Source organism: Budorcas taxicolor, chromosome 7 (genome assembly GCF_023091745.1).
Source record: "Budorcas taxicolor isolate Tak-1 chromosome 7, Takin1.1, whole genome shotgun sequence".
Taxonomy (NCBI): domain Eukaryota; kingdom Metazoa; phylum Chordata; class Mammalia; order Artiodactyla; family Bovidae; genus Budorcas; species Budorcas taxicolor.
This window is the reverse complement of record NC_068916.1, coordinates 26,208,070-26,225,947: the sequence shown is the minus strand read 5'-3', so window position 1 is coordinate 26,225,947 and position 17,878 is coordinate 26,208,070. Positions and strand designations below refer to the sequence as shown.

The window sequence follows — 17,878 nt, the reverse complement described above, 5'->3', positions numbered from 1 at the left end:
TAGAAGGGTAAGGCAGTTTAGGGAGCTTGTTGCTTGTCAAGCTGGGGGAAAGAGGAATAGGGCCACAGTAATAAATACACAAGACATCAAGCAGGAAGCTTGACTGTTGCAGAATGTGTTGAAAGCATGTTTTATCTGGCAGGAAGTTACTGACCACTAGGCAGGGGCTGCTGCTGGAGCCCTGGACGTTAGTTGCTCCAGACTGCTAGAAACATTTAATTGTCTTAAACTGACTCACTGCAAAATGCTCTTCTGTAAAGGCAGAAACCCATAACCGCATCTTTATTTAGCAACCTTGATTTTAAAGAAATGCACCCACATATTTAATATATTAACTTTGTTCTAATTGCATACTTGACTGAATTTCCCACTGCTATGGTTTAATCATTTGCTGTTACAGAAGTGTCTTAATGGGAACTTTCTTTTACTAGGGTTTAAAAATTAGTTAGAAAGTTTTTAACATCAAATGATTCTCTCTAGAGGAATTAGGAGAATACAATCAGTGCTAAGAATATTAATTGAGTACTTCATCCGTCCAAGCAGTTACCTGATTTATGTCATTTAATCCTCACATCGACCCTGCCATCATCACCCAACCCACACCCACTGCCTCACCCTCTGCTGTGCCGTCTGGCCCTGACCTTGGCATGCAGACTTGATCTGGGGCTCTCATCCTAGTCAGTGCTCTAAGCTGGATACTTGGAAAGTATTGCTCAAAGGAGTCACTGTTACAGCCTCTCAGCATGAAGGACTGCTCCATCTGGTGCGGTCACCTCTGACTGCTGAGCCTTCAGTCAATCAACAACTCTTCATTGAGCTCCTAGTAAATGCTCAGGGCAGTGCTATCTGGCTGCTGCAGGTGGGTGTCTTTCTAAGTGCTGCGCGTGGATTCAGAGGCAGGTGAAAGATTTCAGAGAATCAGAGATCTTGAACCAGTGCTGAAGGGTGAAAGGGGTCTGTATGGCTGAGGAAGAGCAAGATCATTGTAAGGCAGAAACATAATGACTCAGAAATAGGGAAGGGAACAATGAAAAGGTACTGAGTTGGGTTAGAAAAATCAAGAAAAATTAAATTAGAACAAAGAATAGATTTTCCTCCAAATTCTTAAGTGAGGAACATTTGTAGCTAAAAAGGAAATCTACTCTCACAGTGTTGCAGAAGGTTCATCATCCAGTATACTGTCCACTTTAACACAAGAGCGTAATAATCAAGTGTCTCGACTATAACCAAAAGCTCACGGAATTTTTAGTATTCTGTAATATTTGGGCTCCAAAATCACTGCAGATGGTGACTGCAGCCATGAAATTAAAAGACACTTACTCCTTGGAAGGAAAGTTATGACCAACCTAGATAGCATATTCAAAAGCAGAGACATTATTTTACCAACAAAGGTCCGTCTAGTCAAGGCTATGGTTTTTCCAGTGGTCATGTATGGATGTGAGAGTTGGACTGTGAGGAAGGCTGAGCACCGAAGAATTGATGTTTTTGAACTGTGATGTTGGAGAAGACTCTTGAGAGTCCCTTGGACTGCAAGGAGATCCAACCAGTCCATTCTGAAGGAGATCAGCCCTGGGATTTCTTTGGAGAGAATGATGCTGAAGCTGAAACTCCAGTACTTTGGCCACCTCATGTGAAGAGTTTACTCATTGGAAAAGACTCTGATGCTGGGGGGGATTGGGGGCAGGAGGAGAAGGGGACGACAGAGGATGAGATGGCTGGATGGCATCACGGATTTGATGGACGTGAGTCTGAGCGAACTCCGGGAGTTGGTGATAGACAGGGAGGCCTGGCGTGCTGCAATTCATGGGGTCGCAAAGAGTCAGACATGACTGAGCGACTGAACTAAACTGAATATTCTTTTATTTTGACTATCCTGATTATTTTAGGTATATGCACTTATATTACTGATAGATATTTAGGTAGAAATTTTTAGGACAAAGAGTAGAAACCCATTGAAGTGCTGGAGTTTACCATTTGAAAATCTACAGACATAGACTCAATCCCCAATCACCTATATATATCATACATTTTTACTTTTGATTAAAGTATTTGATGAGGAAATCATATTAATCACCAAGACTGTTTTGTGTTCATAAGAAACATAAATTGCTTTATATACAGTGTGTCCACATGTACCTGAGGAGAATAAATTTAGTGATGTAAATCCCACCTTTCTGCTTTTATATCATTGCACCCTGCAAAATAGGGACAATGACCAACTACACCTGTGTACACTCCCTGAAAATAGACACCAACCTCCAAAACTTCCAACCCCAGGTCTTTACTTATTTCTGAGATTCCCTGTGTGCATGCTCAGTCCTGTCTGACTCTTTGCTATTTCATGGACTATAGCCTGCCAGGCTCCTCTGTCCATGGGATTCTCCAGGCAAGAATATTGGAGTGGGTTGCCATGTCCTCTTCCATGGGATCTTCCTGACCCAGGGATCACACCCATGTCTCCTGCTTTGGCAGGTGGATTCTTTACCACTGAGCCACCTGGAAAGCCCTATTTCTGAGATTATTCTTGATTTAATCCGTAGTCTTTTGTTTGGTTAATGGAGGTTGTTTCCTATTAAAAAGTGCTTGACTTTGTGTAAGACATTTTTACTCCGAAGTAGACACATTCATGGCTCTTTCCCTTAAAGGAGAGGGGGCAGGAAGGCAAGTCAGGGAATGGGGAGTGGCGACTGGGATAAAGGTACAGAAGACAGACACGCTTTGCACTCCTCACAACTGCTGAGGACGCTCCCTGTTCTATGACATACGATGCTCTCTTAAATCTACCTGTACAAAAAGCCCTATAATACTTAATTTCAGTCCCCAGTTAAGCCTGTTTCATTTGGCTTTGACTTGTAATTCTTTTGTTTTACTGGAAATGGTTGTCCTTTCTGGCAGGGAAAATTAGGGATGTTTAGAGAAAAAGACCTAGAAAACTAGATTAGATGATCTTGCTGGGTTTACTCACAAGGATTTTTAAAACTTCCTCTTGAGATGAAATACTAGACAAGAAGATTCTCCTTAGGAATAGTGACCTAGATCAGGGACCCTTAGTTGTTGTTGTTGTTGTTGTTATTTTAATAGTCTGGACTCTCAACAATTTCCCCTTTAGGCATAAAATATTTTGCTAGATAACCTACCTAAAAATATAAATACACAACAATTTTGTTTTGCAGCTCATGTTTAACATGAGATGTTTTAGACTGACTCTTGAAATTATTAGAATCATGTATGGGAGACTGAAAGTTATTGGTTCATCCCTGAATGGATAATATCACTGTTCATCTATTAGAATATCACTGTTCTCACCCAAAATGTTCACCCACCAAAGGCTGACCTGGGGGAAAAGTATACAGTCTTGTGTGACTTAGGAGCCATGCTCTTTTGGAGACAGAACATTTTTTTGCCCCTCATCCCATGTAGGTTCAGTTTTATCAGAGGTCCATGGCAAGGCTTTAAGGTTCGGAGAATGGTATGAACAATTATAGAAACTGAATGAATGCCTTATTTTTATGGCTGGTTCCATTTACCACCAGATGGCTCTATTGTATCGTCAGGAAATGCACATACGTGTAAAATTGGTGGGCTCCTAGACCAAAGGGAAAATAAAGCAGCAGTTGTTTTTTTTTTTTAAATGTAGGAACACAATTCTTTCCTTCCTCTGGAGTTAATTGGAAGCAGCTGCAGCAGCCTGAATATTCACAAGAAAACAGGACATACCCAAGGATATAGGAACATCAGAATCCTAACACCAATGGGGTTTTCCTTTGACATTTCCGCATTGCTATGTATTTATTAATTAATTGTCTCAATGGCCAAAGAGTAGTCAGGAAGTGCCCTAGCCTTAGTAGTGCTGCTGCTGCTGTTGCTAAGTCGCTTCAGTCGTGTCCCACTCTGTGCGATCCTATAGACGGCAGCCCATCAGGCTCAGCCGTCCCTGGGATTCTCCAGGCAAGAACACTGGAGTGGGTTGCCATTTCCTTCTCATGTGTGAAAGTGAAAAGTGAAAGTGCTAGTAAGTGATAATTCCATACCAATTTTGCATACTCTTTGCTTGTACATGAAAAACAGCAACTTCAGAACAATTTTGAAAGGCAAAGTCTACACATCTGGTGATTTGAGTCATATTAGCAATGTTCTGGGGATGTATAATCTGATTCTAAACTATGTGGTATCTTTGCTTTAATGGAACTTGGGATAAGAAGGTGACAATCAAAGGAAACAAAAGTTTCCCTGAGTTGAAATGACTAAGATAGTTGAATGTTTTAAAAAAAAATGTAGGCATACTAGGTGACATCTCTTACTGGGAATGTGAAATTTGGCTCTAACCTCTTGAAAAATATTTATGTCAGAAATAAAAGTTGCACATTAACCAAATTTCAACATGGATATTTTATTCTACCTTTGTAAAGTTGTTCATTGTTCATTAACATGCACTTTTTAACTCTGCCTTTAGACTCTAAACTGTTATATAAAACTATTGTCTTTGTAACATTTCACTATTTTATTGCTATGTTGAAGAAGAAAAGGAGATGATATATGTGAGTTTATTAAGCCTGTCCTTAGTCCACAGAGTTGTTTGAGATGCATGCAGGAAACTACCCATGTCAAAAAGTAATACTTGGTTATTGTTTTAAAGAAAGAGTCCCTGGAAACCGAACAGATGGTGTTTACTTTGGCACGACTTGAGACCTTGGAGATTTGCCTGAAGGAAGCAGAAGAAAAGGCTAAAGTCTTATCTGAACAGGTAATACTTGTCACTGGGACTGGAAATATATGTTTCTCAGTGTGCAATAGAGCGAGGAAAGTCTAAATATGTGTTTCAATCTCTGTACCTACTGATACACACACATACACACAGCATTTCATTCAGTTCAGTTATTACAATAATCACTTCAATCTGTATGGACCTTTTGAGCCTTTAAAACTTCTCTTACATTTTTATATTTTGTTTTCATTCACCACAGCCCATGAGCTAGGGAAGCCATCTTTAAGCAAGCAGACTTCTGAAATAAGTGAAACATATTTGTATTATAAACAGATAAAACCTATAGGAAACCCACAGGAGCAACTTTTTCCAATTATGTGAAGAAAGAGAGGTTTTCAAATATTGGCATCCCTCTTGGGTTTTGAAACTCACAGAGGCAAAACAGATAACGGGTGAAGCATAGCTTCATTTGGGCAGTCAGGTAGGTCATCAGAACACACACCAGGTCTTTTTCAGAGACACTGAGCGTGACTATCAGTAAAGCTCAGACCATTTCCTGACACCGTTACGCTTTGCAAACAGTATAGTGTATATGGCACAAATCCTACTGTTACTGTAGCCCTTCCCCTGGGGAGAGGGCACTTGGCCAAGAGTCTGGGTCCTCCTACAGGGCTCTGGTGCTCATTGTTGGTGGCAGTCAGTAGAATAAAAAGGACAGAGACCTTGAAATGTTACATTGATTTATCATGGATTGAGCCATTTTGCTAGTAAATTTTTAGAAACTTTCAAAAAAAAAATAAAGTAAAAATAAAAAAACAATTTTGAGTTTTTAATAACAAGGGTCTATACAGCAAACGTTGAGCACAATAGAATTTTACAAGAATTTTTGCAGAGACTAGGGGAGAAATGTGCTAAATACAATTAACATGTAATGTAGAAAGTGAAGTGGCATGCTAGTGGCTAAGTCATGTCCAACTCTTTTGCGACCCCATGAACTGCAGCCTGTCAGGCTTCTCTGTCCACAGGATTTTCCAGGCAAGAATACTGGAGTGTGTAGTCATTCTCTTCTGCAGGGGACCTTCCCCCAGGGGTCGAACCTGGGTCTGCTGCATTGCAGACAGATTCTTTACCTTCCGAGCTACCAGGGAACATAGGTAATGTAGGGGTACGTGCATAAATAGCCTCCGTTTCTTTCTACATACCCAAAATGTACTCTCTTACTTTGGAATGTGTTTACTGCTGGCTGCCTAAATGTGATATATGCAACGGGTCACAGGAGCCATCCATCAATTAATGAAACAGTGGTATCCCTAGGCCCAGTCCAACTGGGGAGATTCCATCTCACTCACATGCCTTAACCTGGCTTGCCAACAGGTCTTCTTTTTTAAACCACCTATAAAAATCAATGGAGAATGAAACAGCAACCCACTTCAGTATTCTTGCCTGGAGAATCTCTTGGACAGAGGAGCCTGGCGGGCTACAGTCCATGGGGTCAAAAGAGTCGGACACAACTTAGCTACTAAACCGTAAAAAGCAAGCTTCAAACTGTGGCAAAATCTGAATTACAAAGATTTTTTTATGGTGCTAAACATGAGGTACGATTCCACAGCATAAAAACCAAGGATTTCAGAGCATGCAAACCTGGAAGAAACTGGTAATGGCGAACTGAGGGCACCCTTGCTGGTATTAGGTTTCACTGAGAAGATGTATTTTTACTTTGTAATTGAATGTCTTTTAATGCTTTCAATAATTTAAATCAGTACAATTCAACTCACCCATGAAAATCCTCATCCCTTTTGTTCTTTATAAAATATCTTTATCCAATACAACTAGTCCTTAATATTTAAGATTCTTAACTAGATGATCCCTTTATGTAACATATAACACTCAGATATTTCCGTTCAGTGTTTAGCAGATTAGTTGTATAAAATGAAAACTGGATTTCACCATTTCTTTGTAACTACCATGAGTAAGATACCAGTTAGCTGTTTGGGGAAAGAAAGATATGCAAAGCTTTTCTACCCAAGTAGCTCACAACCAAAAGAATCACAGTAAGGGCTGGAGAGTGAAAATAGGTGTTTGTCTGGCTCCCACATAGACTGCAAAACAGCATTAATATGCAGGATCTGTATGTGTTATTTTCCTGAAGTATTGCCCCTGGAGTTGCCAAATTTGTATACAACCAAGGGAATTTAATTGGAAGTTGGCAATGGTGTGAGGCACAGGAGAACATTACATGTGAAAAAAAGCCCATTACAGGCATTTTTAATATTACATTTTTAATTAAGTTGAGTATTTTATTAGATTTGGCTGTCTCCACTGTTACTGTTGAAACAGGTTAATCAAGTGCAGACACTAGTCTCAGAGGATATACTCCTGAAAGTTTTGCTTTCTTCAGTGTTTCAGTTTACTCTTATTCTTGATGAGTTAAAACTGTAACAACAGTTGCTTCCCCCCTATTTTTAAATTCAGTAGATGTTTTAAAAATGGGATGACAGAAGGACAGGGAAAGGTAAGGGCACCTTACAGTTGAGAGAGGAGGAGATTTCTGAATGGGACACCTGTCTCAAACAATCAAACGTTTGTCCACTGGGTGCCACTGTCTTCCTTACCAGGCTAGGCCACTTTGTGGTTGTAAAAAGAGAAACTGTCTTTAGTGGTCCAGACAGCGTGTGTGTGTGTGTGTGTGTGTGTGTGTGTGTGTGTGTGTGTGTAATATATTTTTCCTGTTTGCATGTATACATGTTAAGTTTTCTTTTAAATACCATTAATTTAGGATATGGGACAACAGACTGGTTCCAAATAGGAAAAGGAATGTGTCAAGGCTGTATATTGTCACCCTGCTTATTTAACTTCTATGCAGACTACATCATGAGAAACGCTGGACTGGAAGAAACACAAGCTGGAATCAAGATTGCCAGGAGAAATATCAATAACCTCAGATATGCAGATGACACCACCCTTATGGCAGAAAGTGAAGAGGAACTAAAAAGCCTCTTGATGAAAGTGAAAGAGGAGAGTGAAAAAGTTGGCTTCAAGCTCAACATTCAGAAAATGAAGATCATGGCATCTGGTCCCATCACTTCATGGCAAATAGATGGGGAAACAGTGGAAACAGTGTCAGACTATTTTTGGGGGGCTCCAAAATCATTGCAGATGGTGACTGCAGCCATGAAATTAAAAGACACTTACTCCTTGGAAGGAAAGTTATGACCAACCTAGAGAGCATATTCAAAAGCAGACATTACTTTGCCAACAAAGGTCCATCTAGTCAAGGCTATGGTTTTTCCAATGGTCATGTATGGATGTGAAAGTTGGACTGTGAAGAAAGCTGAGTGCTGAAGAACTGATGCTTTTGAACTGTGGTGTTGGAGAAGACTCTTGAGAGTCCCTTGGACTGCAAGGAGATCCAACCAGTCCATTCTGAAGGAGATCAGCCCTGGGATTTCTTTGGAAGGAATGATGCTGAAGCTGAAACTCCAGTACTTTGGCCACCTCATGCGAAGAGTTGACTCATTGGAAAAGACTCTGATGCTGGGAGGGATTAGGGGTAGGAGGAGAAGGGGACGACAGAGGATGAGATGGCTGGATGGCATCACCGACTCAATGGACATGAGTTTGAATGAACTCCGGGAGTTGGTGATGGACAGGGAGGCCTGGCGTGCTGTGATTCATGGGGTCGCAAAGAGTTGAACAAGACTGAGCTACTGAACTGAACTGAATTTAGGATTTGTCACAAGGAAGGTGGGAATGCTAGCTAGCTTTCATTGGTAATCCAGATCATTTTGTCAGCCCTGTGGTTGGACACTGGCCAGACGGGCTGGCCTGATGGGCTAGAAACAAGTGGGGAGAGGAAAGGAAATGTTGAGGACAAAAATTTGTGCTGAAACTAAGGAGTGAACTGTCAACCACTGGGTCCTGCCTCTGAGAAAAGGGTAAATGTTGATGTTATTATAGTTTAATGCTCTTAGTGATGCACAAAGAACCAACCCAGACAGATGCCTCGAAATTCATCTACACTAAGCACTTGTAGGTCCTGGGTCTCAGGTTACTTAAACTTAACCTTCCTAGGGTCTCTTCTGGTAAGACCTCTGCTGGTTCACTATGCAAAAGGAGAAACTTAGAAATAGTAAGGAAGAAAGGAGTTTGTGGCACTTCTCCTGTGAGGTCACACAGTAAACAGACTTCTTTGTTGGTTTCCTTTAGCTAACAATTATCCTTTATTTCTCTGTAGTCATGTCACTAGTGTCAAAAGAAATATGAGATCAGGATAATTTACAATTAGACTTTTAATCTGGGCTGTTCACAGCTCTCAGAAATAAGTTTGCAGCAAGTCAGCAGGCCAGAGGTAGAAAGGGACATAAGATTCCATCTCTTGTCCTGGGTAATAATGGTAAGTAATTCAAAACATTACTAAATTTTGCTAAAGAAAACACTTAAATTTCCTGTAGGTTATGATCAGTGAGAGGAAAGTTCTGGAAATTAGGTAGTAGATAAAAGACTAGAAGGAGGAATGGGAATGAAGGAAAGGAGTTAAGGAGGAGAAAAGAAGAGTATAAAGTTTTCAGGGGAAACTCATAAAAGAGCAGGTTTTGCCTGTGTGCTGGTTTCTATCAGCAATGCACATGGGAGGAGGGACAAAGGAAAGGGCTCATGGGCTGCAATTTACAACCACACAGGAGGAAAGAAAGCCCACAGCTTCTATGCTAAGAAATTGTCAGGAAAAGCCACAGTTTCACAATGGAGCGCAGATCCAGAGATCCCAGAGCACAGAGGGATGCCGCCGGCCAGCTCCTGAGCTGCTTCCTCTGGAGACAGCGCTGGTCCTGCGTCTTCATTCATCATCAGTCTCTGGTTCCCGGCTCCCAGCAGCAGACCCAGGAGAGTTCGGGGTTTGCTTCTGCTCCACTACTTGCTAGCTTTATAACCTTGGGCAGTTCACTTAGTCTCTCTGAGTCAAAGCTATCTTCTATAGAAGAGGGTAAGCACACTGGTTTCATAGGGCTGTTGTGAGCTTTGAGTAGGTTCTCAGTAAGTGTGAATTATCTCTGCTCCTCATAGTGGTTATAACAGAAGAGTGTGAACCTCTGAGTCATGGGTCATGGGCTAACGTGTGTGTGTGTGTAAGTTTGCTTTTTTACTGGTGTCTCTCAAAATGTTTGAAAGATACACAAATCACAACACATTGGTTGCTTAAGAATATCAGAGTCTTTCAACCAGGAAAGACTCCATCCCCACCCCAGCTCCTTTGTCCTATTGGCTTTTTCACTGCCTCACTTTCTTTTCCCCTCTTCCTCAGCTCCTCGTTTGGTAAAGGGACTTCTTTATTACTTTAACCTTCTTTCCTTCTGCTTCATTCTGTCCATTCTCTATATGATTTATGATTTTCTTCTATTAATATATGGTTTTGCCCAGATGGGGAGCTGAATGGACAGTGCTGGTACCTGGACTTTCTGGGGTTTCACGGACAGAAAACTCAGGAGTGGAGAAAATTTGTGATCATTTTCTTACCAAGGAGGTGAATCCAGTAATAATTATGTAGTCAGAATTAGCTGTAGGCATCTTTTGGATACCATACTTAGCAAAATATTAGTTACATGTGGTGTGTGGCATAAAAAAAAAAATTGGGAAAGAAATGTCATGCTTTGAAGCAAGAGCTTGGAGGTGGGAGGCTTGATGGAGAATGGACCTTTTTTCCTATTGTTTTTTCCAGGTAGGAAAAGGATATACACAAGACACAGGAAGGGGCCCTTAATGATCTTGTTTTCATAAAGAGAGATTTATTGATAATACTCAAAATGCAGAGAAATTTCAAAGGAGAAGAATATGGTAGTTTCATTTCTCAACTTTTGCAATAAAGCATATGGGATCCTTTTTCGTACTTAGTAATAGCTAACATGCCAGTTAATTTTTCCCTTATCCGATGAGAGGGAAATTATGAAAGCTCAAAATAAAATTAATAATAGCAACTTGCTATGTTCTCACTCTTTACTGAACTTGGTCAATCATGTTATGTTCAAAGGCAGTTTCTTCACTTTTTTCACCTGGGATCTCCCTGCCTGAGGTTATCCTCGATCTTAAAGAACATCAGAAGCAACAGTGGAGGCAACGCTTGAAAGAGGGTACAGTTGGGGGGTGGTGTCTGGTTCTTATCCTACAGGGGTGCAGGCCTGGTCCCAGACCTCTGCAGAGTATTACCAATGGTAGGCAGAGAGTGGAAGAACTAACATTTACTAAGCACCTATAGCGTTTCAAGTACTGTGCTTAGACTGATAGACATTTCATCTGCCCCACAGAAGAACCTTAGGAGGGGCACTATTATAATCCCTGTGAAGAAAATTGAGACTCAAAAGCATGTGATTTTTCTCAGCACTGTGCAGTTAATAAGCAGTGAGGCTGATATTAGAACATGAATATTTTTAAAACCCAAAGACTGTTCTTAAGAATGTGTGATCATAGATCAAAGCCATGTAAAGAAGTTTCTTACTCAAGCAGCACTGGACAGAAAGAACTCACCTTGGTTCCCAAACTAGAACCTAGAAAGCTTGTTAGATTGTGGGGTCCCACCCCCAGGGTATGGGGGTCAAGAATGTGCATTTCTAACAAGTTCCCACTCTACACTGAAGCTTCAGCCCTAAACCCAAGCCAAAGGCTGAAGGGAAGCTGTCACTCCTGTTCTGTGTCCCCCAGCTGCACAGTAATTAAATGAATCAGTTAAGATTAGTCTGGGATGGATGAAACAAACAACCCAAATAAGAGTGGCCAAAACAAGTAACAGAGTAAGTCTGGACACACGCAGCCCAGAACAGGCTCAGTAGCTCCGCAGCCCTCAGAGGCCTGAGCTTGGTTTCCATGCATTCAAACATGGCTTCCATCCTCAGGGTCCAAGAGGCACCTGCAGACATTCATAGAGTCCAGCAGCGTGAAGATGGAAAGACCAAGTGCAAACCAGAGATGGACAACTGAGCAGCCTCTTTGAAGAGCTTTTCTCTAATACTTCCCTAATGACTTCTTACTTATGCTTGACCACAGTTATTACCATGGGGGCTAGGAAATATGGGTTTTTAGGTGGGTACATTGTCACCCCAAGAGTATGAAGACAGTTTTACTAAGAAGGGGAGAATGGATATTAGGCTGCCAAATATGTCCTTTGCTTATCCAACCCCTTGACAATTCTGTTGCTTTGTCCTGATAACTTCAATGTTCTTTTGCATGTGAAGATCTGGTTTCCCCATTTGTTGAAGAGACAATGTTTCCCCACTGAATGGTCTTGACAGCCTTGTCAAAAATCAACCATTCATAAATGCAGGACTCTGTGGACTCTCAATTCAATTCAAACGCTCTGTAACAGTGTGACTTGCAGCAGGTACTTCTGGTTGTAAATCCCAGGTAAATTTTTGAGCTGGAGTTAGATTCAGTCTTCTCGGTCCTTTACCAATACTCTCTTTTAGTGTAAGGACTATCGTAAACCCCTCTGACTTATGCACTGGTTTCTGGGGATTGAGTGAGACATCTAACTGATCTTTTTACCTTTAACACTGAGCAAAGTAAGCAAACCAATAGAAAGACAAAGACTCTAATAACTAAAATTTATTCATCACTGTGTATCTCAGGCTGTAAAGTAAACTCCATTGTTTGCTTCTTAGTATTCAATCTGTTTACTTTACATTTAGCAATAGAAAGAACATAGATCTCCAGCAAATTTTTAGATGCCAATTATGCGTATGACTAGCTAAAAGTGATTTGATGCATACTGAGATTGTCTCAAAAATGTTCTGATTCTTTTTTCATTGTTTAAATGCAACAGTGGATCCCTTGATGTCAAGTTTATTTGAAATAAGTAATGTGCCCTTGGTAGGAGTATTCATTTCTGCAAATGCTCAGAAATTATGCTTGATATGCCAAGCCGAAATCATGAGTTTTTGTGAATGAGTTTTTGTTTTCCAGTCTGTTTGGAAGTCTACTTTAATGCCACAAAATCACAAACAGCTTGTTTAACTTGGAAAGTCTTTCCTAATCACCATGAAACCTAGTAATTGAGAATTTTGTTAAACAATTTGGTTCTAGTTTATTTTTACAGAAGATTTCCCCCTTAACAGACACATACACACACACACCCCCTTGTATCTAAGCAATCATTAATTTTAACCCCCTTACTGAATTGTTGCGCATTGACTGGGAACCTCAGAGAAAGTAAGAAAAGACTACAAGCTGGTGAAGAGATGTGTTGTTTTGAGTAGAATCAAGCATAATGACAATTTGGTTCTAGTTTATTTTATTACAGAAGATTTCCCCCTTAACAGACACATAGACACACACACACACCCTTGTACCTAAGCAGTCATTAATTTTAACCTCCTTACTGAATTGTTGCACATTGACTGGGAACCTCAGAGAATATAAGAAAAGACTACAAGCTGGTGAAGAGATGTGTTGTTTTGAGTAGAATCAGGCATAATGACAAATGGGCTTCTGTTGTCATTGTTATAGGAGGGACGCATGGATTTCTGGCCTATTACATAACTAAAGACTTCCTTTTGCTTGTAAATGTCAAGATCAAACTGAGGTCAGTTTTAAATAGCTGATCAAGTACTAATAAATGTGACTTTCTTGTCTAAACGAAAAAACAAAATCCTCTCTCCCTTATAAGTCTTGGCTCTGCTGATAAGTGCAGGTGTCTTTTTTGCATGGACATAACCTTCATTTTCTTCTTAAGACTCTCAGTGATGGCAAGCTAACTTTCACTTTGTTAATCTCTACAAGGAAATTAGTAAATTAGGTGTATAATTTTGCTTAATTATTCATTTACTCATTCAATAAAATATTTGTTGAACTCTTAACTGTGAGCTAAGCACTCTGCAAGGTACTCCTATATATGTTGCTGCTGCTGCTAAATTGCTTCAGTTGTGTCCGACTCTGTGCGACCCCATGGACTGCAGCCTACCAGGCTCTCCCATCCACGGGATTTTCCAGGCAAGAGTACTGGAGTGGGTTGCCATTGCCTTCTCCCCTATATATGTTAGCCTCCTGTATTTCTCCCACTGGCCCTGGAAATGTGTATTCCCATTTTGCAAACGATGAGAAGCCTTTTGTGGGATTGCAGTCTACTTGTATGCTTTTTCTAGACATTCTCCCTTGATGACTTGCCTTCAGAGCACGCAACCTATCAAAAAGAACCAAGTCTTCCTCCTGATCCGATGTCTGAACTTCTAACTGCCTACTGATAGGTCCACCAAAGCTGTAAGAGGCAACTCAAGCTCTGCCTGTCTGTTAGCTTCCTGTCCCAAATCTGTTCCTGCTCTCACATCCCCTAAACCAAGGATAGCTGCCAACAGTTCTCTTGTGGCTATATCCAAAATCTGTGCTGCTTTGATTCTCTCCTCTCCTCACCCCACACATCCAAATGCTAAGTACTAAGAATGATGCCTCTCAAAGAGTTCTTCGGTTCATCTTCTTTTCTCCATCTCTATCACCACTGCCCTTGTCCAAGCCACCAACTCCAGAAACTTCTCCCTACTTTACTTTCATTGTGGTGCGTATTGATGGCTCAACACTACGGCCAGAGGGAAGATTCTGCAACCCAGACCTCATATGTTTCCTTACTTAGATCCTAAATTAGCCCCAATTTACTCTCAGGATCAAACATATACTTCTTAACAAATTTTACAATCATCTGTGGTCTAATCCCGTTTGTTTCTTCAGTTTTATGTTACACCACTCCCAGTATATTACTATTACTTACGAAAGTAGTATATTCTCTATTACCTGTCTCATCTATTAAAAAAAAAAAAAGGCTTTGTTCCTTGTGCACATCTGTGTTTTCCTCCTTTGTGACCCCATGAACTGTAGTTCACCGGCTCCTCTATCTATGGGATTCTCCAGGCACCAATACTGGAGTGGGTAACCATTTCCTACTTCGGGGGATTTTCCCAACCTAGAGATTGAACTAGCGTCCCCTGGGAAGCCCCTTGTTCCTTACAGTCAAGTATTAATTAATTCATCCCTTTCCTTCTGCTTCTGCAGAGAATTGCTCTGCTCTGTTCCCATTGCATCCTTTCATTCCCTTTTCTGTTATCCAACAAAATTCAATAAATTTCTCCTTTTGGGTCTTCAAATAGATGGTCACTTACTCCAAAATATTTTTCTTCCTCTTTCAAGTTTGAGTTAGATGTCCTTACTAGGTGCTCTCATAATCCTCCCATTTTACCACGCCCACCTCTGTCAGTTGTAACTATTTGTCTGTATCTTCCACCACACCACATGAAATAGAAGTACAGACAGTGACTTCCCTAAGGTCTCAAATCAAGTTAGAATCTATCCATTTGTCTCTCTGATGTCAAAGCTCATGCTCTTTCCATCAGAACATTCAGAGTTGACCTATAGGCAAAAAGGAGACATTAAAGGGTTTGAAGAGTATTCAGATTTGCCCTCAGAGAGAAAACTCAGAGTCTACTGAGAAGAACAGATTTATTAGAAGACCAGAGTCAGATATTTCAGTGTATGCTGCTGCTGCTGCTGCTGCTAAGTCGTTTCAGTTGTGTCCGGCTCTGTGCGACCCCATAGACGTCAGCCCACCAGGCTCCCCCGTCCCTGGGATTCTCCAGGCAAGAACACTGGAGCAGGTTGCCATTTCCTTCTCCAATGCATGAAAGTGAAAAGTGAAAGTGAAGTCGTTCAGTCGTGTCCGACTTTGCGACCCCACAGACTGCAGCCCACCAGGCTCCTCCGTCCATGGGATTTTCCAGGCAAGAGTACTGGAGTGGGGTGCCATTGCCTTCTCCATATCAGTGTATAGGCTCTTGCAAAAATCCACTTAAGAGATGATAAGTACCTATTAGTAGTGAAGAGAAGAGATAGACGAGAAATATTGAGATGGTTTGGTGATTAATTAAATGGAAAAGTAGTATTCAAGACTGATCCCAACCATTGCATCAAAAAACAAAACAAAACAAAACCCTAAGGAGGCAATAGACCTCTACTCTGAAAACTATGACACTGATTGAGGAAAAAAAAAAAAACAGATGGAAAGATTTAACATATTGGATTAGAAGAGTCAATATTATTAAAATGATACTATCAAAGATAATCTACAGATTCAGTGTTCAGTCAGGTCAGTCACCCAGTCGTGTCTGACTCTGAGACCCCATGGACTGCAGCATGCCAGGCCTCCCTGTCCACCATCAACTCCTGGAGTTTACTCAAACTCATGTCCGTTGAGTCGGTGATGCCATACAACCATCTCATCCTCTGTCATCCCCTTCTCCTCCCACCTTCAATCTTTCCCAGCATTGGGGTCTTTTCAATTGAGTCAGTTCTTTGCATCAGGTGGCCAAAGTATCAGAGTTTCAGCTTCAACATCAGGCCTTCCAATGAAAATTCAGGACTGATTTCCTTTAGGATAGACTGGATCTCCTTGTAGTCCAAGGGACTCTCAAAAGTCTTCTCCAACACCACAGTTCAAAAGCATCAATTCTTTGGTGCTCAGCTTTCTTTATAGTCCACCTCTCACATCCACACATTTCTGGAAGAACCATAGCCTTGACGAGACTGATTCAATGCGCTCCCCATCAAATTACCCGTGGCATTTATCACAGAACTAGAAACAAATTCTAATTTGTATGGAAACACAAAAGGTCCCCAATAGGCAAAACAATCTTAAGAAAGAAAAACGGAGCTATAGGATTCATGCTTCCCTCACTTCAGACTATACTTAAAAGCTACAGTAATCAAAACACAAAAACAGACATATAGATCAGTGGAACAGGATAGAAAGCTTAGAAATAAACCCGTGCACTTATGGTCAAATAATCTATAACAAAGGAAGCAAGAATATGCAATGGAAAAAGATAGTCTCTTCCAGTAGTGGTGCTGGGAAAACTGGACAGCTACACGTAAAAGATTAAAATTAAAGCATTCTCTAATACCATATACAAAATTAAATGAAAAATAGATTAAAGATCCAAATGTAAGACGAGATTAATTTCCAAAATATACAAAAGGTCACAGAGCTCAACATCAAAAAAACAAATAATCCAATTAAAAAAAAATGAATGAAAGACCTAAGAAAACATTTCTCCAAGGAAGATATACAGCTAGGCAACAGGTACATGAAAAGACGGTCAACAGTGTTAATGATTAGAGAAATACATGTCAAAAATACAATGAGGTATCACACCAATCAGAATGGGCATTATCAAAAAGTCTGCAAATAATAAATGCTGGCGAGGAGAGGATGTAGAGAAAAGAGAACGCTCTCAAACTGTTGGTGGGAAGGCAAATTGGTACAACCACTATGGAGAACAGAATGAAGGTTCCTTAAAAAACTAAAAACAAAGTTGCCATATGGTCCAATAATCTTATTCCTGGGCACGTATTTGGGAAAAACAAAAACTTTAGTTTGAAAATGTACATGCACTCCCATGTTCATAGCAGCAATAGTTCCAATAGCCAATACATGGAAGCAACCTAAATGCCCACTGACAGATGAATGGATAAAGAAGATGTGATAAACACACATACACACACATGCACAGGAACATTACTCAGCCATAGAGCAGAATGAAATAATGCCGTCTGCAGCAACATGAATGGACCTAGAGATTGTCCTGCTAAGTTAAATAAGTTGGGCAGAGAAAACAATATCATGTGATATCACTTATACTTAGAATATTTTTAAAAAATGATGCAAATAAACTTATTTAAAAAACAGAAATAAACTCATAGACATTGAAAAGTTATATACTCATATGACCCAGAGGACATATTTGGAGATTAAATGGATCTTAGGAATCTCTGCCTGGATCCCTAACTTTATATTTTAACTATCAATTGACTTTTTGGTGAATATTTGTATTTTCATTCAGAGTTTAAATAAATGTTTCTTCACTCCTCAGAGTTCCCTGCTTTGCCCTACCCCAACTTGGTGGTATTACAGTTAAATCTGGTGCCTTCCAATTTCAAATGTTGAAGGTCTAACTCCTAGTACCTTAGAACACAAATTTATTTGGCAATATGGTTTTTGCAGATGTAGTTAGTTAAAATGAGGACATGTTGGAGTAGGATAGGCTCCTAATCCAATAAGGCTGCATCCTTATAAAAGTGGAAATTTGGACACAAACATCCAGGGAGAAGTCATGCAAAGACGAAGCTGTAGACACCAAAGTCATGCTTCCA

The 17,878-nt window shown here is 40.4% G+C and overlaps 1 protein-coding gene across 1 annotated transcript in view; it reads left to right on the top strand.

Annotated features, from left to right (window-relative positions):
* CCDC192 (coiled-coil domain containing 192) overlaps positions 1 to 17,878 on the top strand; it is a 203,830-nt gene that overhangs the window by 21,908 nt on the left and 164,044 nt on the right. The window contains exon 2 of the mRNA XM_052644325.1: positions 4,637 to 4,744. Coding sequence (XP_052500285.1) covers positions 4,637 to 4,744 — 108 coding nt within the window. The remainder of the gene's footprint in view (positions 1 to 4,636; positions 4,745 to 17,878) is intronic.